General features: G+C 42.9%; 2 protein-coding genes across 14 annotated transcripts in view; both read right to left on the minus strand.

Moving 5' to 3' along the window:
- Positions 1-1,446: 1,446 nt before the first annotated feature.
- zbtb16b (zinc finger and BTB domain containing 16b) lies at positions 1,447-21,132 on the minus strand. Its single transcript, XM_031873509.1, has 7 exons — positions 21,119-21,132; positions 18,645-19,886; positions 15,920-16,017; positions 13,494-13,580; positions 6,126-6,296; positions 4,835-5,002; positions 1,447-4,086 (listed from the first exon to the last, which is right to left on the minus strand). The coding sequence occupies exons 1-7, from the start codon at positions 21,130-21,132 to the stop codon at positions 3,857-3,859; spliced, it is 2,010 nt and encodes a 669-aa protein (XP_031729369.1). The 3' UTR covers positions 1,447-3,856.
- Positions 21,133-23,994: 2,862 nt separating this feature from the next.
- The window catches only part of ncam1b (neural cell adhesion molecule 1b), a 65,741-nt gene continuing 62,577 nt past the window's right edge, over positions 23,995-27,158 (minus strand). For 11 of the 13 annotated variants that reach the window (XM_031873558.1, XM_031873557.1, XM_031873554.1 and 8 more), the window contains one exon: positions 23,995-26,040. In XM_031873558.1, the coding sequence (XP_031729418.1) occupies positions 25,920-26,040 (121 nt within the window). In that variant the 3' untranslated portion in view covers positions 23,995-25,919. The remainder of the gene's footprint in view (positions 26,041-27,158) is intronic. The other 2 variants (XM_031873559.1, XM_031873560.1) reach the window with 2 other exon arrangements.

Raw genomic sequence — 27,158 nt, forward strand, 5'->3', positions numbered from 1 at the left:
ATCACCTCAGCATATTCTTCTGACGAGGTGGAGCACAGGACAGATTGATGAATTAAGCAGTGGTATGAGATGAGCTCAGGATTGTCCTCTTTCATTCTTGCCACTGTGCCTTTCTCTCTCCCTACCATGGCAGGGGCTCCATCTGTGGTTATTGAAACCACTTGTTTCAAGTCTATTCCCCCTTTAGTTAACATCTTCTTTATGTCCAGAGAGATGCCCTTTCCTCTTGTACTGGTGTTAAGGGGTGTAACAGCCAACAGGTCCTCACAGAACACTTTCTTCTCAGGTGGGCATTGTCAGACACATCAGTGGACTCATCTACAGCTAAGCCAACACAGGGTGCTTTATGAATTGTTTCATCCAGCTGTGCTAGTACATCCTGGCCTAATATTTCAGTTTTCTTTGTGGCTGATGATGCTGATATAGGTATTTGCTTGAGGTTTTTTCACATAACTCTTCTATTTGCTTCCCCTCAAGTAAAGTTTCAGCTACCGCACTCATGCACTCCTTGACAACTTTATATAGTTTTATATACGTAAGTATTAAAACTAATCCTTATATTCACAATTATGTTAGTTTGTCCAATTACTTCGGAGGCTCTAAAAATGTGGGGGACTGTGTAAAAATGGCTGTTTTTCCAAACGGTTAATGTGATATTTTTGTTGTATCCATTGAATTAAATCTGAAAGTCTACACTACACCACATATTATATAGAAATATTGACTGTTTCACTTCAAATCGTTGAGAGGTAAAATTTGAAAAATGGTGTCACAGTCCAAGTACTTTTGGCCCTGACTGTAGTACGTCAAAAAAGTCATCGTATAGTATGTCAAAAATAAGTCAAAGTATGGCATATCAAAAAGTCATAAAGACATAGGATAGTATGTTGAAAAAATTCCTAAAAAAGTCACAGTATGTTGAAAAACCATGGTATAGCATGTTAAAAAAGTAATAAAAAGTCATAGTTTAATATGTAAACAAGTCATAGTATAGAGCATGTTGAAAAAAATCTTTAAAAAGTCATAATATAGTTTTTCGAAAAAAGTCACAAAAAAGTCATAGTATAGTCTGTAAAAACACTCATAGTATAGTACGTTGAAAATAGTCATAAGAATTGAGAGTATATTATGTCGAAAAAGTCAGAATAGCATGTCGAAAACATTCACAGAAACGTCATAGTATGTCAAAAAAAGGTCATAAAAAAGAAATAGTACATCATGTCGAAAACGTAATAGAATAGCATGTCGAAAATATTCATTTATGATATATTGTGTCTGAAAAACAGTTCAATTGTATGAAACAATGATCACAACATGATCCACTTTTATGTAATGAATTGTCCTGAATAACATCCAGTTCAAATATAACTCATAGAGCACCTCTGGAATATTGATGAAGGTGTCGGGAAACCTGCAGACAGCAAAAAGTTGGCAAATTAGACAAGGTGCATAAAATAGTAAATAGTTTTATTCTTTTTTTTTTTAACCATGCCACCGAACACTGACGCATACAGAGTTGTGCCTGAATCCACACTGAGAAAACACTTTCACACACCGTGTTACAAAGCTGTAATGAAGAGGGATTTTACTGCACACATGGCAAGAGGAACAACCCTGATTGGATACCAGGTCGAGCTTTGATCTGGCCCTGAGGTAGACAGACATTGACATAATCTAAACAATGCTAATCACATCCTTCTAGGACACATCAAATAAAAGGACATCTGCATTATCACAACATAGAAAGATCAAAGAATAAACCCTTTTCAAACAAAAGTGCTCTGTTTCTTTTGGTCCACCAAGGAAATCCATTTATAGTGCATGTTCATGTAGAATAGATACAGTGAATGTGTGTTTTCATGGCACTGAGTGTTGTCGGCTACTTAAGCGGGCATCGGTAAGTACCCACAGACGCCGGGATTTGCTATACACACTGTTTTCATCCAGAAATCTCAGTCCATTGTCACTTTGAAGGGAACAAGTTGATGCAAGTTTTCAAGCGACTGTGATGTAAAAAGTACACACTCGTCTCAGAGGATCAGTCACAATCACAGTATGATTCTTCCAGTTGCAATGTTCAGACAAAGTGGATGTACATGGCAGTCTTATCTTTAATTAAGTAACAATAAACAAACACCCAGAAACAACAACCAGTAGCACAGACCCATGTACTCAAGCACATCAATGCTCTACTTATAAAAGAGGCACAAGGGAGGGATCTTAATCAGAGACTTATAAAACACACACATTAAGATGTTTCTCAAATCATACCAAATGTAAACAGATAGCAAATTACTGTAATACAAAAATACAACATGTTTAAATCTATAAGGCCTGTGTTAGGCTCACATTAGGGAATAACAGACCATGACAATTTGTACATTACAGCTACACAACAACTGACAATAACCTGCTCATAGTGATTCAATGTCAGAATTTTTCTTTTCAGGTTTTGTAAAAAAAACAACAACTTCTTCTCACGTTCTCTTTAATTTTCTCCTCGGAAATTCAGATTCTGTAATCTTATAAGACATCTATATATAGTTAATAATAAAAACCTACACATAAAAGAGGCTGTTTTTTTTTTTTACTCACTGCTTGTCCATTGAAATAGATTTGTTAGAAAATTTGAACTACTGATGACTGAATAATTTGCAGTAGGTTTAACAGTTAGGAGAGGTAGAGCTCTCTCTCTCTCTCTCTCTCTCTCTCTCTCTCTCTCTCCTAAAAATCCAACCAAGATGACATAGACTGTGACGAAAACCAGCACATATTTGGTAACAAATAAACAACATATAAATAGCAAAACCTATTACATTGCAACAGAAACTCAAATTGTCAGCAAGCTATCTCGAAAAAGAAAAAATAACACCCACTGCAAGAAAGACAAGGCAATTAAAGAGATAAAGCTTATGAGGTCAAAAGGTGGCAGCCATTCAAGTACATGCAACATAAAAAACTCCAAAATAAAATCCAACAGCAGAAAATAAAACTTAGAAGTCACAGGAATTTAGGCAAGTTGCCTAATGTTGCAAATGTCAGCCCATCAAGCCTTCATGGAATCATTTTCGTCTACTGCACAATCAGAGAAGATGACTCGGGTTGCCTGATGGTTCAGCAATCAATCAATCAATCAATCAATCAATCGAAAAGCCCCAGCTACATATACAGGTCAGCAGTCACAGCCATTGTGGCTTTCACTTTAAACCACAGTGGATCCATTAGAGACGCAGTGAATAGCTAAACTGTGTGTGTGAGGAAGAGAGGGAGAGTGTGTGTATGTTTATGCGCACGAGGGCTGAAATAATAAGTCGGCAAGAATTTTTGAGTTGAAGTAATTTCTCGGGGGGAAATGCTAAATATTCAGGGTTTCCTGCTTCTCAAAATGTGACAATTCGCTGCTCTTCACTGTTTTGTATCATTGTAAACTGAATCTCTTCAGACTGGACAGTCGGTCGGACGACCTAACAGCAGTTATTTCAAGATGTCCGTCCCCTTGTCACCAAAATGTGACTACTTTTATGACATTTCTCATACTAAACGGTTCATCACTTAGTAGTAAAAATTACCTAATTGATAATGAAACTAAAGATTAGTTGGAGCCCTAGTGTGTACACACATTTGTATTCGTGCTTGCGTGTCTTAGTTGTCAGGTAACAACCTTGTATCTCCCAGAATGACAACTTACCACAATGTATTTTTTTCAGTTTATCCAAAAAGAGTCTGAAATATTATTTTTTTTAAACCTATAGAGAGAGACATGTAATCTTTCAGCATGAAAAAACAGCAACACTGGAGTTACGAGGTTTTCACCCAACAGTGACAGTGTGTGTGCGGGGGGGGGTCTAAGTCCTGCTCAGACGTAACAGACGTACAGGTAAGTCTTTTCTATCCTCCAGTCCGCTGGCACATCCTCTGGCTTGTGGCCCTTTATGTGCTTCTGCATGGAGGCCAGGCTCGGGCAGAAGTCCTGGCAGACGGTGCACTGGTACGGAGACGCTCCGTTGTGAGTGCGCAGGTGCTTGATCATAGCCGAGTAGTCTCTGGAACGTTGGTGACACAGCTTACACTCGAATGGCTTCTCACCTGAAAAATTCAACAATACAGCATTAACCTTGTCGACCCGGAGCCGGAGGGAATGCCAGGTGAAACGGGACTCACCTCTTATTTCAGTCCACTGTACTTGTTGAGGTATTGTGTGGTGTTTGTGTCTGTTAGTGCTGTAGGATTAGAGCTATATCGGTTTGCTAATTAGTTATTGGCCAGTCAGAGTCATCCACCGCAAGTACGACAGAGGTTTCTCTCTGACCTCAGCAAGAATCAGGTAGCAGTTAGTACAATCTGCAACCTGGAGTACAATTTAGACCTGTTGCACATCTTAATGATCTAAATCAGTGGTTCTGTAGTGTTTTTTTTATATCACGTAATTATATTTAAAAGCGCTCTGTAGCTGTAAAATAGCTTTGAAAGCTGCAAACCATCAAGATGATCAAAAATGTGTTGTAAGATTTTACTGTATTTAGTCCCAATTTCGATTGGATTTGAATGCTGTTTTTTACTCTAAAAATAACATATGGAGGCCGTGTTCATCATAATGAAGACAAAATAAGCTACACAAGCAATACTTGCCAGTAAAATAACAAATGAATAACAAATGAATTGTTGGTTTCGGTCCAGTTATGGGATTTGTTGACAAAAACAAAATACTTGACCACTCGCCTTATCGTTTTAAATTGGAAGATATTTAATAATCACCCCCATTAGTAGAACTAAAATCCCCCGAACACCTTGCTAACTTGTATGTTTGAGTGTGTTTTCCTGTCTGAACTCTCACCCGTATGGACACGGTAGTGTGTTTCTAGCTGGTGTTTGAGGCTGAACCTCTTCCCACAGCCGTTGCACTCATAAGGCTTCTCTCCTGTGTGGATGCGTTTATGGCCCCTCAGCGTGCCGTCGTCTCTGAAACAGCTCCCGCAGAATTCACACTCAAACGGGTGATCGCCTGAAAACACAGTTGCGTCACCGCAGTAGCCGCAACACCAACACGGTGCATTATCGTGAGAAGCATTAACGGCTTTATCCTCGGCACGACATGGTATATGGGTGCATATGTGGCTGCGTAGGTCAAATAGTCACAAAGCCCGTTCTGCACATGCATATCAAGCAGGGAAATGATGTGCTTTCAGACGTTGCTAATGTTATGACACGAGGACACTCCTCTTGGCTGTCTGCTAATAGCTAATAAAAGTCCTCCAGGCATGCACTGCTCGCTTCTCTATACTGTAGTTAATCTATTTCTCTCCGAGGCTGAGGGTTTGACTCATCTTCAATGACCTATGTGCCTCATTATCTCAGTGTCCACAGCAACAGCCAAGTCAGAGGATACATTGCTCTCCTCATTACAAGCCGATTCTCCCCAATCCCCCCCCCCCCCCCCCCCCCCCCCACCCCACTGTGGAGCAGATGACATTTACAAAATGTTACTTCCAAGCAGAATGCCATACAAACAAGATACGCTGCCATGGCCAAAACTCTCTTCACTTCTGTCTCTTCACATCAATTATGTATTTCTCCTGTCTAGACATCAAGCCATCGTGACAGCTGGGAGTGTTATTTAAGGTAAAAGAAGAAAGAGGGACATCTTTTCAGTAAATATCTCTCAAGTCTCCTGCGGCACTAAGACTCACCCTCGGTAGAACACACAGACAAGTCATTTCCATTTGCTTTTCCTTCAATATTTATTTGGGTTCCCTCTATCATTTTGGGTGAACCACACTAGAACTGACAGCCGTGAATTGCAGAAGCCCAAAGGCTGTCTAAGAACCCAAAATATAAACAGGATGAAATTGCCCAAAATATGCACCGGCCATAACGGTACAGTTCTGTCATCAGAGAGGTGAGTCATCTCATAGAGAAGGGAAAAGGAGGGTGGGAGAGGATGCATGCAAATTGTCGAAAAAACCTCAAAGCCAGTAACCTAAGGAAATGAACCCATATACAAAAATAAACAGCAGTCTTTGTCTCTTTTTCAAAATATGCATTGCGTTTGCCACCACATGCGTATGTTTTAGTACAGGAGATAACACTATAGGCGGCGATGACGGTGCAAATGATCCGTCTCTTACCAGTGTGCGAGCGCAAGTGTCTTTTGAGGGTCGTGTGGCTGGGGAAGGGGCGCTCGCAGTGGCTACAGATGTAGCTGTGCATGCCTGCATGGACCTCCATGTGCTGCTGCAGGGCCTTCTGGGTCTGGAAGCGCTTTGCACACAGCAGACAGAACACCGCCATGTCAGTCCCTGGAGAACGCACAAGACACAGACGCACAGTTATTTCAGTACCATACACAGACAGGGCCGTAAGTGGGGAAACTGGGTCACTTCAACTTTGTGTGAGTCCTCAGAGGGAAAAGCTTCTTTCAAAGAGCAAGCGCCTCTACCTAAACTAACTCCCCTAAAAGCCCAGAGGCACTTTCAACTGCGAGTCTTTATGCGTTCTATTTTAAACCATGAAAGTCATTGTTTTCTTTAAGAATTTCCCACACAATGCACAGCATGCCAATCACACAATCAATGGCTCCTTCCTGGTGTGTTAGATGTGTAATTATTCTCTTCATTCCCCATCAGGAGTCAGCTCCAGCCTGTGAAGTCCTCTGTCTCTGTGCTCAAAGAGCGGCTGATATTAGCTCCACCCTAAATGATGCCTACTCCATGCGCTCTGTGCAGAATGTTAAGTAGTGATATCAAGCCATTAAAGGCAGGACTGCAGGAAAAAACACAATCCAGTTTAATCCTGTGTGTGACCTGGCATCTCTTTGGGGCTGCTTTCCTGTTGCACAGAGTGTGGAGAGGAATACAGAGAGGGAGTCGCTGGCAGGGTAGCTCAAGTCAAAATGGCTATGTGAAGAAGATCCATTGGCTGTCATACAGTCAACACTTGATCTACGGGCTGCGTACGCCAGCACTCAAATCCGTTCTGGCATTCGCACCGATGCAAATTCATACATGCGGGTAAGACAGAGGGACTGGTTAATCAGCTGCATTGGACATAATGTGCATGTCCTGGAGAGTGAGGCTTTAATGCGAGATTATGAGGTCCTTATTTCTCTGTCTGCTCAGGTTGCAGATCATTTACAATGCTAGCAGGTCCCATTGCTCCTGACTCAGATTCAATCAGACATCTCCAGCGGTGGATCATTAGTAAACAGAGGACTGTGCCAGCACTTCATTGGAATTCAAGTGGGGTTGCTGTGTCGCATTTAAAATGCAGTCTGATGAGGTCCACTAAATCAAATCATTTGTTACTGTTATTGAAGTGCCTTGAGGCAACTGGCAATTAAATTGGAATTAACGCAGGGAAAGGGATACAGCACACTCATACTAAGAGGGAAGAGTGTCAGACACTTGCTTTAGGTTCAATCAAGTTAACAGGCAAGCCTGTTGAAAGCAGAAAGAAAAGGAAACAAATCAAGCAAATTCACATTTTCAAGGAAAAAATAAGAAACATTCATTGTGTATTGTTTTCTAATCCACGTGTCACCATTTGCTCAAACAAAGCAAGACGCTTTTTCAGACTCCACATGTCACGTATTGGTATAATTTGGCAGAGAGGCACAAAGCCTCGTCCTTGAAATTACGGGGCTTCTTTTTAAACCTAGTATTTGAAATTTTCACCCCAAAAAAACGTCACTAATAGAACTGATCATTCGTAATCATTAACAGAGAAAAAAGACAGGATGAAAGACATTCCCTGATCCAAACAATCCTGCAGGGAGGCGATCCAGTGGAATGAACTGCACCTGTTCAGAGGCTTTAGCCTGTGGACTTTTGCACAAAGGGCACACAATGAGGTTCAGGCCCTCATTGACCAAGCCCATTAGTCATAGGCTCCTCACGCAACTCCTACAATCCCCGTCTTTATGCTGTCGCCTAATGACCAAAGTTCTTTCTCACCCGTGGCTCACAATATTTTAGTTGAAGACAAAAGACCCTCCATTCTCAACGCCTCTGCGAGCCCTTCTCCACTCCTCTTATTCGCTGACCATACAGGAAATCCTTTCACCGTCCAACCAGCTTCCCTTTCTGTCTGAGTCATACCTAACTAATGCCAGTTCACTAGACACTGTGCAACACTGGAGCCTGGATAATGATCCATCCAAAAATGGATAAAGGCATTTAAAAGGCACAGAATTGCAGTCTCTGCATGACCTGAGATGCGGATCCGCTTTGACCAGTTTCTCTTGTAATATTTGCTGCAGCCAGCAGGGGGAGTGCTTCCTGCTCCGATGTATCCAGGATACCCTAGCTGCAGTCTGAGCAGAGCAGAGCCCTCAAACAGCTGAATAACACATTAAACACCTTGTAGCTACGTCAAAGCTACTTTAATCAGACTCTCTACCCTCTCTTCATTAACTAGCATATATTGAAAATGCGTGTTTCAATGCAGCCTGCATACTTTGTTCTGTCGGCTCTGAAGGTTTACCAGTTTTTTCCCCAGTTTCTTTGTGGAGGTTAAACCGTTACTCCTGACACACGCGCAGACTCTCACAGATGTATAACCTGATCCTTCTGTCACCAATAATACCGAAACTTGAGTGAAGAAATATGACAAACATTCTGTCACAAGAATCTCACTCTTGATCTCAGGTTGTCACACGGTGACAACAGCTCAGCAGTCGCTTTCGGTTTGATTCTGCGCAGGCGACGCTGAAAATAAAAATAACAAAATAATATCTTGAAGTGTAAACAAAAAACCTTTCGGAGGCGAGGAAGTGTTTGTATGCGTTAGTGGCGGCGTCTCGCCTCGCTGCGCTCTGTTAACTTTTCAAAGGAGAAGGATTTGCAGTTGTAGAGTTTTCCAGTAAGCTTTGGTAATAAGTGCAGAGGAGCTTCTTTATGAGAGCATAAGCCCTAAAGTTGGCGGTCATTGCCCCCTGCTTTCTCACCCTTAACCGGACAATGGGCTCAGGATTTGGGTTTTTAAAGGCACAGGATGACCCCTGACCTTTGGCCCTGAATGGGGTAAACACCATGTAATCAATGGTATTCCTCAAAGGCTGGAGCGTTGACTGAGCATTGTGTTTACTGGGAGGGAGCCTTAACAGTGGGAATAATGATTGCTTTCAAGCAAATCTGCTGAGAGGCAGAAAATATAAACATTGACTGTGTGCATTATATGACTGAGCTGCTTGTCTAATGCACAATTAGGTTAGTAATTCAGGACAGTCTGAGGTTGCTATGCTATTTCAGCATATCTCTACTAAGGCCATGTGTATGCTCATGTGACTTAACATGGTCTGCCTTCACACATCTGCCACTTATTCAGTCCAACCCGAGGTGGGAGCCAGCCATGCTCTCACGCTGCCTAAGAAACAAAACCATGTGTCTAGGCAACCAGATAGGATCATGGTCCTTGTTGGGGTGAAGTGTTCAAGCTAATCCCTTCATTCACAAATAAGCGCAGCCTGTTTCTTTTCAAGCGGCAAACAAAAGTTTTCCCACCCTGAGAATCTGGGAGTAAACCCACTGCACATTGAACAAGAGATTGTATTCAGTGACGACCGCAGATCTGTATAATTTCTGCTGCGTACATCTAAACTTCAGTGTCCCGAGCCCACCAATTAATGATTGATTTGTGAATAATCTGTCTTTTACATTTGCTGGAATACATAGGAACAAAACATTTCATTTGACCTGCGTTATTTAAAGAGATGCTTGCGCAGAATTTGACCTGTTAAGGGTATTTGTTTCAGTTAAGTTGTGAATGACAGCCAAGTCAAAGGAAAACAAATCTCCGGCTGCCGTCAAGAGGGCAGGGAATTTCACACAGATGTCGCAATTTACAATATTGCATCACGGGCTCATCATGTCCTCTAGTTGGAGTATGCAATGTGAAGACACTATTAACTATGTCCCAAGGCCCTGCTCAGTGCATACACAGTGAGCTCACTTTCTCACTGATATCACCCCAGTAAAACATACACAGTTATGCAGGCTACATTATGTGCTATAGACCTCACATGACCTCGCTACTGTATGCGTTCATGCAGACGGCTCCCTGTGCAGTTGCAGGCAGCGCATAGACAAACACTACAGTACCTTAAACAACCCCGGGCGCTCATCAGCCGACTGCTAATCTACCCGAGTGAGGAACAACCGACTTAATAATTAATGCAACAAGAGATACGTTCCTCGTGTTTAACCACCATTCCATGGATCGGTTCATTGAGGTCACACGCGGGTTTCATTCGCCTCGATTCCTCGAATGTTTACAATATTTTCTCCATCTACTATATTTCGCTCGATGCGAAAGGACAGGTTGTGTATCATGACAGCGAGGGCAAATAAATACTGGGGGCGCAATGGTCAAACAGAGCACAGTTCAAATCAGTTTAAGGCTTGTATGAATTACAGCTGGGTATTAACAGGAGAGTGCAGTACGATGACGGACACACAACCAGGGGAGCTAAAAGGTCTACATTATAGAGCCGGGGCTGTATCTGAATGAGCTACAGGAGCGTTTAATTAGGGCTCGGACAGAAGGTAATATTATTCACTTGATGAGGCAGCCTGTTATGTCTGGAAACAGTGCAGCTGCTGTGAGTACACAAAGGCAGCACTCTTATGGCCTTTGCCTTGAAGGCAAAGTGGCAAAATGGTCAGCCAGCATGGCTTGAAGCACACTGTATACAGTCAATTTCTGTGCGTGCTGTAGATAAGCTACAGTCTTGGGTTTTCCAAAATTGAGAACTGGGTGCCCCAGAGCCTTTGACTTGCTCTGATGAAACAAACCCCTTTGTTGTGAGAGCAATTCGGAGACAGATCCATTCTTTTATTTTGGGCACCGACAAGTAGGTCAGAGGAGACGATGACAGTGCGGTGGTGAGGAGTAAATAGCAGCACATGATGTTGTTTTCCTCTCAGTCCTGGCATCCAACACCAGCAGCAATCCTCCTGCCCTCAGGAAGTCCTCACATGCCCCCAACCCCCTTCCCTTCCCGCAGTCCACTCCGCCCCCAAATCCTCCACCCCCTCTTTGATCTCTAACTTCAGCAACCCACGGCTATTCACCTCTGACATATCAAAACAGCTAAAGAGACTTTCACTGTTGCCAGCCAGTGCTGCCAAACTGCTTCAGAGTAAGATCTCCCAAAAGCGGCGTTATCTACCTTCCAGAGGAGGTGGACAGCAGTTTTGCAGCTGCTGAGGTCCGACAAGTGTTAATCAGCTAAGAGGAAACTCATGCAGCTCACTGGTTATGCCGCACGGCAAATTAAAGCCGAGGCCGCACAATGGGCCATATCCTTAACACAGCTGATTTAATTACCTGTAACTCATGTTGGTGTAGGCCGTGAGAGCAACAATGAGATATGAAGGGTCATGCGTCACAGTCGAGCGAGCTGAGATCGTGTCAAAAATGAGGGAGTAATGCCCTCCCGTACCCTGCTCTGGATGCACTGCCAAGCTGAAACCGAGCTCTGGATGTTTACAACTTGGGGAGGTGAGGGTAGAATCTTCTGGGCATCGTTAACACCCCTCCATGTCCACAGCCATTAAGTATTCATACTGTGTGTGCCACCTGGAGTTACAGTTACATGACAATGCTCCTGCGAGGGTTATCGCCTTTCTCTGACAGTAGCAGAAAAGGTGTGGATTCAGACACTGTCAGGCATATGTATCGTCTGACAACAATGCGACTTATTCTTCACAGTTGGAGAGTCAAACAAGTGTTGCTTCGTGTTTCTCACTTTAAGCTAATGGGATATTGTTCAAGAGTAAAGTCCCGCTTCACTTCGAGGCTTACTTGTTAAGGCTTTATCGTATCAATGAAAATAAACTTGTAATAAATAAACCAGTTATCAATGCTTTGGGACTGATCGTGTTATTTAGTATTTATCACCACTGTGTGGAAAACAATGGGTCATAGGTTGTTTTTTTGTCCTCCCTAAAGGGTTGCAACTCACCATTATTTTCATTATCAATGAATCTTTTGGTCATTTAGCTGTTGGACAATAGTTCAAAGTATCCATCAAAATGTCCCAGAGTCAGAGGGGACGTTTTCAAATTGCTGCTTCTGTCAAACCAACAAGCCAAAATATCAAAGATATTAATTTTACTCTCAAATATTGACTTTAGAGAGGCTGAAACAGAAACATGTTTGCCTACTTTGCTTGAAAAGAATACTTTACGGTTAATACGGTTAATCAGTTATCAAGATCATTTTCTGTCAATCGACTAATCCGTTAATCAACTAATATTTTAAACTATACTTTAAAATAAACCAACAAGCTTTAATAATTAATATATATTGTAAAATATTTTATCTACTCTGATTTTTTTTTAAGCTTTTGTTCAGAAAGTTTTAAAGTCAAACTATTCAAGGGAAGTTTCCTCCCTTATCAATCAAAGAGCTATAAATACTGAGAAAGCCATGTTGGCAGAGAATAAAAAACAACCAAAGAATGCTAAAATGTAAGCAACCGAACCCGGCAAAATGTCTTCACCTCTTTTTTATTGTCCATAACTGATACACTGATGTAAATGGTGTCATGTTAGCGTGTGTGGTGAGATTTAGCAGTTTTATCATTATGTTTTATGTATCTTAGGTTAAAATCGGTGTGTTTTATGTTTGACCCGGGCAGGCCCTTTCAGATAACACATTTGAAGTTGATAGAGAAAATATTAATAATAATAAAGTGGCACTAGAAGTAATAATAACAATCTTGATGATAGTAATAGTAATTGACTGATTAAAAGAACATCTGCTCTTGACTTCAGGTTATAGAATTAATTGTTCTTGTTTCATATATTGCCGTATCTCATTGTTTCCCTTTTCCTCTCCCTAGAAAGCCATAAGTTGCTGCTTGCTTGCTACTAATAACACAGAAGTCTATTAATGTGGGTTTTAAGAATTGATTTAAAAGATGAAAACGACTTCAGCTCCTCAGGCAGTTTGTTCCAAACTGTAAAGATCCAAGATCACAACTCACCTTCCAGGTTTGTGCAGCCGCTCGGCCAACAAAAACACAACTATTAAGAAACTATATTCATCTGTTAATGCCAGTCATTCACTGGACGATACAAGGTTGTAATACAAACATTTTCTTTATTAATATTGTTGATAAACAGAAGGTGTTTATCTTGTTGTCGAGTGTGAGTGTAAGGTCATTAATTCCACCGCGAGAGGTGAGGATAGTATGGCTGTGAAACTGTAATACTGGCACTGTGATGATGGCGCTGTTAAAGCCACGGCTGTAGCAAAGTGGCATGCAGTGGGTTTGGATGCCGAGAGATATTAGTGGGTGATATGTGAGAGGGGCCTCCCACCTCCATGTTGATAAATTATGGAGCATCATGACAGGAACAGTTTAACCCAGCTAGCATGACAAGCAAGTTTAGACCCACGAGTGCAATTCCCGTAGTCACGGCTTGCTCGACAGGTCAATGCATGCTGTCCAGGTTTGATGTAATGTGTGTGTGTGTGTGTGTGTGAATTACCTGTGTGTGTTTGCTTGTGGGCTTCCAGAGCATCCTCTGAGGAGAATGTCGCTCCACACTGATCACACACCAGCGCCTCTGCAGGAGCTGTAGAAAGAATCAAATTCATAGTGAGGTCTCTTGATCAGACAGTAAACACAAACGCGTGTGTTTGTAATTGTAGGTTCAGTCAGTTAATTTAGCATTTAAAGGGAACTGTGGGGAAAAGGGACAAGATGGGAACAAAGGCGCCCCATTTCAAAAGTCACCAAAGAGCCCCCCGCTTGTCACACACTTTGTGCTTTTCAGGTGTGAACATAAGGAAGAAAATGCGCGGAGTACAATGGAGTAGAGGAAAGCGCCATGAAAACACAACTCAGGACAAACAAAAGCACCAAACAGGGTGCAACGGCCCTTCTTCTTGACAAAAAAAGAGCCAAGCTGGAGAGTTTTATTTACCGTGCCCTGTTATCAGACTCTGAACAGTGAGCAGACTGTCTGCCTGAGAGGCCACAGAAGGACTGGGTGTTCTCTCTACAGCAGACGCTTCCCGCCTGCGGCACATCCCTTTATCAAAAAAAACCCACTTCAGAGTCAACACCCCAAATCCCATCGCATGCACTGTAACTACAGTTCCCAGTTCACCTTTGGAATGCCCTTGTCTCTTCTGATGAAGACATGAAAGAGACAAGTATGCATACTGCTCGGAGAAATGTTCAATCCTCGTTCTGCACTCACCTCACACCTGCACAGACAGACACATAGGACAGATATGCACACACACACACACACATTCTCGCTCTCTCTCTCACACACACACGCGGGCGCACACAGCTGTTTGGATGTGGGTTGGCTCTCACAGAGATGTAAATCGGTTGCAGATCCATACTGGCCCAGGGCTCATTCACTGATCTATTTTCTGCTCAGCTGGCTTTAAATGAAGTTAAAATGACTCATTAAAACACCCACAAGCTTCGGGAACTCTGATCGCTACAGCCTAAATGTGGTCCTCTTTCAACTGTTACGATGCCTCTATACACAGACACTGTGCCACTGTTCCCAGTGCTGCTCACAAATAACGGAAAAAAAAAAAGCCCCAATCTGTTCATTTCTAAAAACAACAATTTTTTGAAAACAAACTGGTTACTGTTTTGGAACCGGTGCGTTTTGTTACACTGTGCAAAAATAAAACTTGGTGGGAAAGTAGTCTTCCCACCAAGTGGAATAGGAGTAATACCAGAACAGTGTTGTAGATGCTGATGTTGTGTGACGCTGTCCAGTGTGGTGTGTTGTGTTGTGTGAGATTGTGTGATAAGGGAAGAAGAGAACATAGTGCATTGTCTTGTGCAGTCAAAGGCACGGAGTGTGCTCTCATCCATAAACCATCAAACTGTCTCCAGACGCGGCTGCAATCGTCCTCCATCAAAACACTTTGTCTGGCATACCAAAATAAGAGCCAGCATCGAGCTGAATACCAAATCAGCCCATTAGAGCAGCGGAGCACTCGCTCCTTAGCAACCAGCGGGATCTAAGGCTGCTATACCGAAATACACGGTGACAAAGAAATGAGATCCACGTCTCTCTCTCTTTTTTTTTTTGTAGTATTACGGGTTGACACATCGGGATGCGGAGAGTTTATACAAAAATTCAAATTAGGTTAAAGGTGCTGCTGTTGCGGATGTCACTGTGAACTGAAAATCAAAGCGTGTTGTCGTAGATCTGCTGGTATTGCAAGACAATATGTGTGTTTGGGGTTACGCAGAGGGTATAAAAGGACAACTCAGGTGAAGTTTAAAGAAGCAGATTCCCTCTCATCTGTCAGCAGCATGTCACGTTGGAGAGGACAGGGACCTCGCCTTGTCTATACACATATTCCGACTGAGGTTTCTGTTTCTGTTTTAGTTTCATTTTTAGTCCCTGATCCCCCCCCTCCTCACCCATCCCCTCTCCTCCCCCCCCCCGCCCCCCCCTCCACTCCTCTTTCTCTATTTTGGATAAAGTAGCTGGGAGAGCAGTCAGGTCTGATTAAGTCTGCATTTGGGTACAGTGTGTTCCTGGACACACATCTGCGAGCGAGCCATCACACACGCTTCGGAACACTGGCAGAACACCCAGGCCTGCCGGCAGCTGATGATGTCATCACTCAGAAGGGGCAGAGCTGGTGAGCTGCCAGAGTCTCCCAAAAAAAAAAAAAAAAGAAACCACAGAAACGATTCAAACGGAGGGAGAGACTAGAGAGCGACGCAGAGGAGAGGGAGGGAGAGGTACGTAGACCTAAGCATGGAAAAGAAAGCATGATCCAAGTATTCGGAGCAGCACTAACTGGTAGGAGGAGGAGGGGGGGGGGGGACGTGTAGTATGAACAGGTGCATTTGAAAGGCCGCACTATCGAGAGGCTTCATGAGCACTGAATACTCTGAGATGAGAGTGTAAGAGTTACTAAGTACCTGTGTGAGACAGCATGTGCATCCTTAGCCGCATGCTGTCCTGGAAGTGTTTGCCACAGTATTCACAGCCGTGGCCTTTCTCCTCGTTATGCAGCCTCCTGTGGAAAGATAAACACAAATGCGAGCGTGTTAACAGGGACGAGAACAGAGCGAGTGCGCACTTGTGATAATAAAAGTATCTCGGTTCTGTGCCTTTTTTTTTTCTTTCCGTAAGGTCTCCCTAACCCAGAAGCATCATTGTCCTCGTAACAAGAGGAGCATGTTTTAATTCCGTCAAGAATCCCTCGCTGAATGCAACATCATTAGTGTAAGAGGCCCTTGGAGTTGTGAATCACAACGCATGAATGCTAAAAGAACACAGACAATAGGATATCTGGCTAATTTCAGAGTGCAGACATACGCGTGCCTCCACCCGCCAGCACTGCAAGACACTGGGCATGCACACAAGAACACACCAGACATTAAGTACATGCACGCAAACTCACACCCGAGCATAACATGCACACACACACACATACACTTCTCCTGTAACTGCAATGAAAAGGAGAAAAAGACGATGATTCGCTGAAGCTCTGCCGGCAGCAAAACCTATCATATCATATCACACACATCCAAGCATGCAAGGCATCTGTACTGTTATCCTTATATCACCCTGCTAACAGCCTAAAAAGACTCCACGATTAAATACACTCTGTGGTCAAAACGAATGAGTCTGGAGATAAAACTTAGCATGCTTGAAATCAACATGAACATATTATGGGAAAAGAATATTTTTGGAGCTACATGCTCCAGGAGCACTAACAGGTTTTTGGCGTTTTACTGTTATTTTAAAGATCGCACAAAAGGATGATAATTTGAGCATTCATGTGATTTATTTTTATTTTGGGTATGCTGATGGCCCAGCAGTCTAACCGTCTAACCGTGATGTATATATTTCCTGTTTTCTCTCCGCAGTTAATGATTTAAAGAAAAGAAATGCGGAGCGTCCTGGTAGTGTAGCGGTTTAACAGGCTGACCATGTAACCACACGTTCTCAGTTCGGGTCCGGCTCGACAGGTTTATTGCATTTCATCTCCCATCTCTCTCGTCTTATTTCCTGTCTCCACTCCACTATAATAAAAACATAAAAGACCCCAAAAATATATATATATATATATATATATATATATATATATATATATATATATATAAAAAAAATTGTGGTATTATTTCAATCCCTAAAAATTAAGCTAATTATTTTCAAAATACTGTGAATTATGTTCACACTAAATATTCCTATAACCCTAAAAAATGAACTGAAAAACTAGTTTTAATTTTGTTATGAAGGCATCGCCTTTTTTTTTTTTTTAAATTTCATTATTTTCTGTTCCTTTATTCTACAAGGACTAATTAAGCAAACATTCAAAACCAAATCTGTCAATTATCTGTAGTTTTTCCCACTAACACTGTCCACGGAGAACCTTCTTCAACAACACAACTACAAAATGTCAATCTGCAGACCAGGTGTGTATGCTCAGTGACCTGGTTACAGACCTACAAAAACTTCATTACATCCTTAAGCAGTGCCACCAATGTAACTCCTTCTACCTGCGGACATCCGGCTGTCTCCATGAGTAAGCAACGCGCATCACTAAATATCCCACAGGAGGCTCTGTTTCACCGGGCGCTTTCAACACAACTCTGGAGCGGCACGAGGCTGAAATGTCAGCCACGGGCGCGGACAGGGAAGGGCTGTGATCCTAATCATGAGCTAACTGCGAAATTAGGACTTTCGGCTCACAGATTTCCTTGTTTCTAATGATTAGTGATGAGTCACAACACTGCCAAGCACGCACAATTATAAACATCTGCAATCAAGTTAATGAGAGTTGTCACTGAGATAGTGGGTAACGTTTTAGCGTACAATGACAAAATCTGAACTGACAAGCTCGGGAATAAAGGAGGAATGAACAAAAAAAACAACAGAGCAGGTCGTGAAGCAGAAGTTATCCATCATCTAGCTGAAGCGTCCAGTCTGGTCCCTGCTGAGAGGCTCCTCTCTACTGATGCAAAGGAATGCATATCAAATAGCCTGGGAAGCAGCCTGTTGTGCGGGGCACGCTTCTGCACAAATAATCAAACAGAATCTAGAGAATAAAGCTCTGTAAATAACAGCGTTATGCGACACCAGGGCTTCCTTATATCAAATCCCTGACAAAGAGCCGATTCAAAACTTCCCGAGATGTCTCACTGTTAAGACATGAGAGCAGGTGTCCCTGAGAATAAATTAACATATTTGCTGTTGCCCCTTCCAGCTTTTAACTCTCATAGTATTTTCACATGCTGGGGAGGTGGGGGGGGGAGAAATCCTGCAGACCAAGAAGCAGTTCAATTCAAGGGACATGTGTCCAATGCTTTTCCCAACAGCATAATCAGCTCACATTCATCTTGCCGCACAAGCACACATGCACCTGCACGTTCCTTTAAAACCTTTATTACACGCGACAGACGTTTGTCTGTAAAGACGCTGAGCAGTGAGTGTAGAAGTGTCATGAAAAATGGCACTGAGACTAAAGCTAAGCCCTCTTTCTTTTGGATTTAACAAGTGACTATTAGATTTTGGACTCAAATTTTCATTTTCTTTCATTTTCCATTACTCAAGATGCGAAAATGGATTTAAAATATAGTGTAGCAAAAAATGTGTGTAAAACAAATGTGGTGTTGATGGATGTTTTGTGCAGGTTACCTGTGCTGCTCCATGGCCTGCCTGCTGTGCAGCTGAAGCCCACACTCGCCACAGCACTGCTGGCCTTGAGCCTGGCCCTCGTGCCTCATCCCTGCTGCAAACTGGCCCAGCCTGCTGAGGAGCTCCCTGTGCAGCAAGCCTTGGTGCAGGAGGCCGCTGTAGGCCCTCGGGTCCAGCGGCACGCCCAGGGACGGGGCCACTGAAAGAGACACTGGCAGCATCCCCTCCCCAGCGTGGTTGGAGGGCACAGAGTATATGGAGGCCAGATGTTTCTCAGAGATCCCGGGGAAACAGTCGAGGGAGTTCCCCACCACTTGTCCTCCGTCTTCTGGGCCTATGTGCAGCTCCCGAGCGCTGGTGATCACGCTGCCTCTCAGGGGCGTCCCCGGGCCCTCGTCTCTGGGCTGGTCTGACATGCAGCTTCCCTCTCCAGTGCTGGAGGACCTGCCCTCGCAGCCGTTGGCATCATCCACCTGCATGCTCTCTGATTTTATACTTCTGCCAGGATCCAGGATTGAGGCTTGGGATAACTCTGAACTGCCACGCTGAGGCTGCTGGGAGCTCTCCATGTCTACCTCCGTGTCCAACTTGGGGCTCAGTTCAGGAGCCGTCTTGGGCTCTGAGCCAGGAGAGCTCCCCTCCGTCATGTGGTAGAGCGCCAGGTGGTGTAGAGCGGTGGGACTGATGCGGTTGGGTCCATCCTGTATGGAATGCTTCTTGGACATCAACATGTGCCTCCAGTGCCTGGCCCTGCTGTGGTCACTGTGGTCTCCGGAGGTGGGAGTCTTCACCGCCACTTCCTCGCTCTCTTCCGCCTGGATGGTCTCCAGCACCTTCAGGCACTGCTCCTCCAGGTACTCGATCTCCAGGATCTCAGCGGCGTACAACAGGTCATCCAGGTCCTCGGCTGTGGCCTGGAGCGAGGCGGTGTAGGCGTACTCCAGGATCTGCTGGAAGGTCTTGGGGGACAGGAAGTCCAGGGCGTAGCGTAAGCTGCTGCGGTGGAACAAGATCTCGAACATTTTGCTGGTGCAGGCCAGGACGGTGCGGTGCGCCGGGAACTCCTGGCCGTCCACCGTGATGATGACATCACACAAGGTGCCGGTCAGACGCATCTGATTGGCACGCTGCAGAAGCGTGCTGGGGTGAGTGGGATTGTGGAGCTGGAGCACACCCATATTTGTCAGACCCGTATCCACTCGGACCTTTGCTGAGCCCACGCATGAGGTGTGGCTGTCCTGCCTTCTTCACTTGCCTTCAGCTAGTTGTAGGTCTGTGGTTGTGGTTGGTGGAGGGGAAGGGTAGAGGATCGTTAGTGGCTGTCTCACTTTGAATGTGATGCAAAAGACTGTTATTTAAACTCCAGTGTACACTTTCATCCATCATCTATCAATATCAATTTTTGTTTTGAATAAATATTTATCAAAAAATACCAAATTAAAGATATATTATTTGAAATTCAAACCACCACTTGATCTCTTCCGGGGTTTTATTCCATGCGTCCTACAGGTTTATGTATTTTAATTAAGAACCAAAAGCAGACAACAGGTCGATACGCACAAAGCAACAGTTTCCATTGCAGGTGATTAGTCTGAGGTCTCGTTGAGAGCGGTCACGTCGCTGTAATAACGTCTGCATACTGAGAGGTGACGGTTCAATTTATCAACCTCCTCACACACGCGCGCGCACACACACACACGCGCGCGCGCCCGTGTCCTCAACAGGTAGACCCGCTATTAACAAACGCCTTGAAGGGGCTGATTAGTTCATTTAGGCTGCGCACGTTCATGATTAGATACAAAGCAATTACGCCGCTCTGTTAAAAAACCCTAAATAAGTTATAAAACTATCAAATTGATGAACGCATGGTAATGAAGCTCAATCCTCACACAAGCACGTGTATGTTCACCGCATTTAAAGACCTAAATGACTGTCTGAGCGGGTTAAGACTCTGTATGATGATTGTTGTCGGACCACTGAGCAGCACCTCGAGCGATGCTGACAGGCTGCATCCTCAACTAACCGCAACATCAGAGCGCATCAGGTGCACACGCACAAATCCACCTTTATTATTCAAACACATTGCGACAAATGAACCCTCTTCCACGCGCGTATTTACTGTCAGCGCGGTGTTTGAGGGAACGCGCAAATAAAAGACCCTAGTTTATCCAAAACAGTCCAATTTGATGTGTCGAGCATTCTGCGATACTGCTGCGCTGAATCAAGTTTGTAAAAACGCTAAATCGGGCTGCAGTCAAACTTGGAGTCAATTCTACACATGTCTGCTGTAAAGCGATATTACAACCACCCGCTCCAAAACTGACATTATTTCAAATATTCACTCTTAAAATAAGTCAGAGATTGGAAAGTAGTTCATCGGAGCGGAGTCGCCTAAAATGATCAGCATAAAAAATAAAAGTGTCGGCTGTCCCAGTTGTCCTTACCTCTGTCTCCTAACGTCCTCCGCTGATTACCCAGGCAACATCATGGTTACACATTTCACAGTACCCGCTCCAAACTCAGTCCTGCTCCAAGTAAGCAAATCATCACCCAGCCACGACGGTGAAACCAGCGGGGGGAAATCTACACTTCCGAGTACAGCCTTCAAAATAAAACTCGTCTGAAGACCCACGTGTTGAAATGTTTCACGATGACATGCAGTGTTTTTGTTGAGAATAGCAAGAAAGGACCGTGAAATCAAACTGATGAGATGCCCAGCTGATACATAAATAGGTTGCAACCAAACGGGAGGATTTAGTTTTGAATTTTTAAAAGAATTTGGTTTGTGGGAATTTGATAGTCAGATTAAGACTATCAAAATAAAGTGAAGGTGTAGAGTCAAATGGTGTTAATCCACAATAGTATTGTGAAAGCATAATGTTATGTACAGTAGCTGTAATTGCTTCTAGTGTTGGAAAAAAGAAAATAAGGGTTGTGTCCTTAATCCTGGTAGAATAACACCAGAAGTGTTCTGGCAAAAAAAATAGTGTAGAATGTGGGAGCTGTTAGTTGTAACATTATTTGAAATTTCCCATCTTTTAGGTAAGAATAAATAATGCACAATGACGGCAACTTCCTCTGAGTAAAAATTGTAACCGCTGCATTGTGTTTATTATGTAGAACAAGGTGGGTGTTGTCTGCCTCAACACAAACGCTTGTCAAATCTTTAAATCAGACCTTATCCTTAATATGTTGCATTGCTTACCTTCATGTGGACACAAAGTCATATTAGGATGGAAAAATAGGAAAATCCTGTTTCACTAATAGCCTACATTTCTTCTGTTAGGATGGTCACAAGATCTATGTCGAAAATACAGGGACTGAACATGTTTAGAGACACATTTGGAGAACTCACTTGTTGTCTTTGAAGTCAACCAAAAATGTGGGAGGGGTTTCTTTAGTGTGCAAGCAGTGTGTTGAGCAAGTGGGGGAAGGGTAGCAAGAGTGCCATAACTCAATCATGTGTCTGTTTGGAGAATATTAAAATGTTGCAACTAAAACCAGAATTCTGCTTCTGCAATTATTTTGATTTTTGACATTTCAACAGATGGTTAAAATGGGTGGATTTTAGAAATACTATACGGCACACTGGTGACCCAGTGCTTTAAGGCGCTGACCCGTGCGGTCAACTGAGGTCAAGAATGTCAGTCCACAATAATACACACCCATCCCCCTTCAGGCTCCAACTCTTTTCAAATATTTGTTAAACCTTGAATAATTTCTCTGCAACCTATTTTCTTAACAGGAGGGTCTGAATGGTATTTCAGGAATAAAATCCTGGTGGGAAATGCAGTGAATTATTTATTTTTTATTTATTTAATGTTGACTCTAAAGCAGGAAAATGTATTGAGACTGAACTACTGGAACAAGCCTATAAGTTACCCATCATGTGTAAGTTCTAAACTGTAGGATGCAGTAGTGAAATGCAACTGACTACATTGACCTACTTTTGAAATACTTTATCTTGAGTACAGCCATTTAATGGTACTTATACCCTTTTATTCTACCGCAGTTATTTAACAGCTATAGTTTACTGTGAAGAGAGATATTTTACATACAAAACCTTTCGCTTTTGTTTGTTTTTTTTAAATCAAAGACAATTATTTGTGTATAAATTAAACTATAGATTATATGAAAATGAGTTCCACCTGGTCCATTCTTTTTGCATAATAAATAATGACTACTTTTATTGTTGATATATGGCCGCTGATCATACTTATTTACATTTACTTAAGTAACAATACATGTAATGTAGAATTACTATATTTTGGTTAGGAGTGTATATCCGAATATACCAGTATCGTGACTCCTGTGAAAGGGCTATGGTGAAAATCTGACATTGTGACAGCCCTAAAGGTATATTCCTTTGTTTGTGTGAATGACCTACATACTTCTCCCTAAAATACCCAGTCAACATACCGAGGATATTACCTCCATTAGTAGCTACAGCTTTGGAGGAAAATGAATAGATGCTCTTGTAAAAGTGCCACCATGTGATACAGCTCCTGTTGCATTGCTAAACCTACCACTTGTCGCTCTTTACCAGATTTACCCCCCCCCCCCCGTTTACTATGAAGGCCAAAATGACCTGACTTCCTGTATCCTCGCGGCTGCCTACTGCTGACTTGCCTGGCTGCAAAAAGCATCGCCGGGACGACGTCACGGCTCTGAACGATCGCCCTCTGCTCCTCGTCTCTCCATCAACGATGCAATCAGAGACATCTACAGGGCATCTGAACTACTGACGGGGTTGCCAGGTTGGGGGGGGGGGGGGCAGTTTGTTGTCCTGGAATAAGAAGCAGAAACTGTCAAATGCAGATCGGGTATACAGGTCAAATCAGGTTGTATTTCACAGGACAGTCGAGAAATATGAATAAGAGGGGACAGTCGGTCAGCGTAACAGGATGCCGGCTCTGTGCTGACCGCTGTGCTTGTTGACATCGCACCGGGGTTTGGAGGTTCGTGTCACATTAGAAGTACCGAGGGGAGAAATGCCACAGCTGAAAATATCACGCCCTCACCGGTACATAGTATTTTGACATCTTACCCGGGAAGTATTAACTTCACTCCAGCACAAACATGCATTATGTAACACGTGTTTATTTGTTCCCCCGTCTATCTCAACAAGTTGCCCCGGGGACATTTCCAGGCCCAACATAACCTGTTTGCACCGTAACCTTTCTGTAAATAGTCCTGTGCGTCCATGACATGGCGAAAACAAAAGGGGCTCCAAACCAAGTGCTTCACCGCCATCTAGTGGTGAAAACACGTCGCTCCATCGTCTGAATCTAAGGGCACGGTTTCTTAAAAAGTGACTGAAACTAATGACAAAATGGGCCACGACAAAATTAGATTCGGAAACCATTTTTTTATTTTGTAAATTGGGTTATCTCTCAGACTGTACACAACAGATATGTTCTGAGTTGGACCCAATAAAACCAAAAGGAGCGTCCAGTGACGAGGGAGCAGGGCGGTCAGGTAACAGCAGTGGAGTACAAGGTGAGTAAAGCTCCTCACTTCTCTCGACATCTATTATCTAAAGCTTTTTTAAATTCAAAAACAAGTGTAATCTCCTGTTTCAGGTGGGACCAGCCTGCTTCCTGTCAGTGTTCATCCTGAACTCGTCAAGCACTTGCTCTCGGTGAGTGATTTTTGTACAAAAAGACAAAAACTAGAAAAAGAAATTCAAAGACCACATTACAGAACACTTGAATAACAACTGGGGGGTGGGGGGAGATAAATAAAAAACAATGTGTAATAATGCCGGAACAAGCCCCAAATGTAACACTCATTGAATCAATATGAGAAGTATTTCCCCCAAACAAACAATGGTCTATCTGCCTTGTAGTTTTACGTTATAAAGTACCGACTGAATTCATGCCAAGGCTCAAAACATCTTCCTTCACTATAGCTGCTGTGACCAGACACGGACAGTTTCATACACTACACGTGTTATAATGACCACATTAGTCCATTTATCATACGTTTCTTCTAATAATACAATATATTAAATAAAAAGAATAGGCTAAATCTCTCACGACAAAGCTATGCAGGTTATCATAGAAACTGATGACAAGACAATCTATCGACACACACAGGCACAGTGCACAAGCTTGCAGGCAGGAAATGGAAAAGAAATCTTTGCAGTTTTTAAATAGTACAAAATGCTTTTTAGAGTTTTCATTCATTTTTCTGCTTCAAAAGCACAACTCAAAAGTACGAAAGCCAGACCTTTGATCTGCTTTAATGTGAGGAAGAAACGGTCGCTATCGGAGCCATTTCCCCCCCCCCACAAAACAATAAGAGTCGTAAATGTAGCTCAAGATCTGAAGGTTCACGGTTCCTCAACCCTTGGCTGAGAATCAACAGTTCTGCTGGCAGTTTGTTCTTTTTGAGGAATTTGTCTTTCTTTTATTAAATACATGTTATTAATGAATACCATCACTGTGGTAAGGCAGAGACAGACGGAGTATATTAGATCATAAAATGGGCCAAATCTGATCGGATCATGCTGTTGATGTGTTGTGGGATTCTCTCTCCATCTCTTTCCCCCTGCAGCTGGCTGTGGGTTAATCCTGTATCTTTCACAACCATAGCAAATATGGTTATAGCCCAAAACATTGAAGTCTGTTTTAATCAATGCTAGCGTATCTGTGAGAGATGAAACATCCCTGTAGGAGACGAAGTGAAACAATAAACCTTGTAAACTAAACTTTACCACCACTTGCAGGTCAGACATGCAGAACAAGCGATTAAATGAGACACGCCTGCAAATTAAGAGCCCAAACTAAAAGAAATGCAAACAGTTTTACATTTGAACAGTAGAACATGAAAATAAGAAAAATAATTTCTATATATAGTCAGGGTTTTTCTTAATTTTTCTTTTCACATTTCTCATAATAATCCAAAACTTGTGCGCAACTGCAATTCAAACTAAAAGCACGGAACAGAAAGTAGAGTCTAATTTCATGTATTTACCAAGCGATCATGAGAATAAGAGATTGTCCTTAATCGTCCTGACGGGTTAAATAAAACAACAATAAAAAAATAAAATAAACCTCTTTCGATCTAAAGATAAACTTCTCGGGTGTAGTAAACATTTTTTATGAATGAAACCAGAACTGAAAGTACCGTCAAAGTGCGCTCTAACCGATCAATACATGTGTTGTTTTGAATGTGTAGTTAAGGGCACCGGAAATCAAAACTCCTGCAGTGTGTTTCTCGCTCGTTGCTGCTGCAAAATGTTTTGTGTCGGGTTGGGGTTTCCCCGGCCCATCATGCTTTGCTCTCAGTGGTATTTGTCTGTATGACACTGTTGTGTTCTGCAGCGATCTCCGTCAGGGCGTTTGATAAGTCTGCCTCCTGCAGTTTCCCTTTATCATCAGAAAAAATACTCCTGCAATAGAAACAAAGGTAGGAGTGCAAAATTAGAAATCTGGTCACCTCTGGGTAGAAAACAAAAAATATCAGCAAACGACGACACCTTCACCCAATATGTAAGAAGACAATGTTTGTGTTTAGAGGTCTTCTTACATATTTCTTCACCACCAACAGTCAGATAAAATCAAATACACAGATTATGACGTAACCGTATCGTCGACTACCCTTCCTGATCCAAAACAGTGTTGAGCAAATATGAACTATTTATCAGTTCTACTTCAAAGAGACTAGGACGGCACAGTGAAGGAGCCCTGTGCTGGTGGTGTGAGACATCCATGTGAAGCTCAGGATCTAGGTCCTGCTGCCTGCAGCTCTTTTCCTCTCTTCTGCAGTTCAGAGCAGGAAAACACCGGCTAAACTTTAGTCGAGCTGGTAACCATTCAGGTAACGCTCAGAGGCATTCAGTTACTGCCTGAGACAACGAAGCCCCTTTCAGACATGAACAATGAAACATTACTGGATTCATCTACCCGGTTAAGTGATACTGTTTTATCCTTCAGATATAGGTGTTCGTTACGGCTTAATTCAGACAGGACAGGAGTGTTAAGGAAAAAACACACAGCTTGTGCGATATTGCCATCTGGTGCTCACGAGAGGTAGTAGTGGCACCACCGAGCAGGAGAGCAATGATATGCATTTAATTTCTCTCTGCGTGTTAGACTTTGCAGCTGCAACAGTAACGCGCTACGCTGGAATAGAAGTAGTTCTGTCACACTCGTTGAGGGCGAGACGGGATAATCAAATAAATCATATCGCTGCACACTTTCAGACCAGTCTCTGCTGGAAGGTATTTATAGCGATGCACACATTTGTAAAGACAAAAAGTGACAGAGATAGTTGTGTAACAAACGAAAGTGAGCTTGAAAGGCGAGGCAAGTTGAAAGAGAAAAAGTTCAAACCCCGCTTGCTTTCTCCCCTCTGCATGTTGGATTGTCAGTTTCGATTGGTTTGTCGGAAAGATGTCTGTTTGGGGGGGGGTTTGAAGCTGTTGAACTAAAGTGCCTGTCAGAGTGTTGAAGCACACTGGCAGCTTTAATCTGACAACATTCAATGCAGACTTGTCAAAGGTTGCCG

This window comes from Anarrhichthys ocellatus, unplaced genomic scaffold (genome assembly GCF_004355925.1).
Source record: "Anarrhichthys ocellatus isolate YVR2014 unplaced genomic scaffold, GSC_Weel_1.0 scaffold72, whole genome shotgun sequence".
NCBI classification, from domain to species: domain Eukaryota; kingdom Metazoa; phylum Chordata; class Actinopteri; order Perciformes; family Anarhichadidae; genus Anarrhichthys; species Anarrhichthys ocellatus.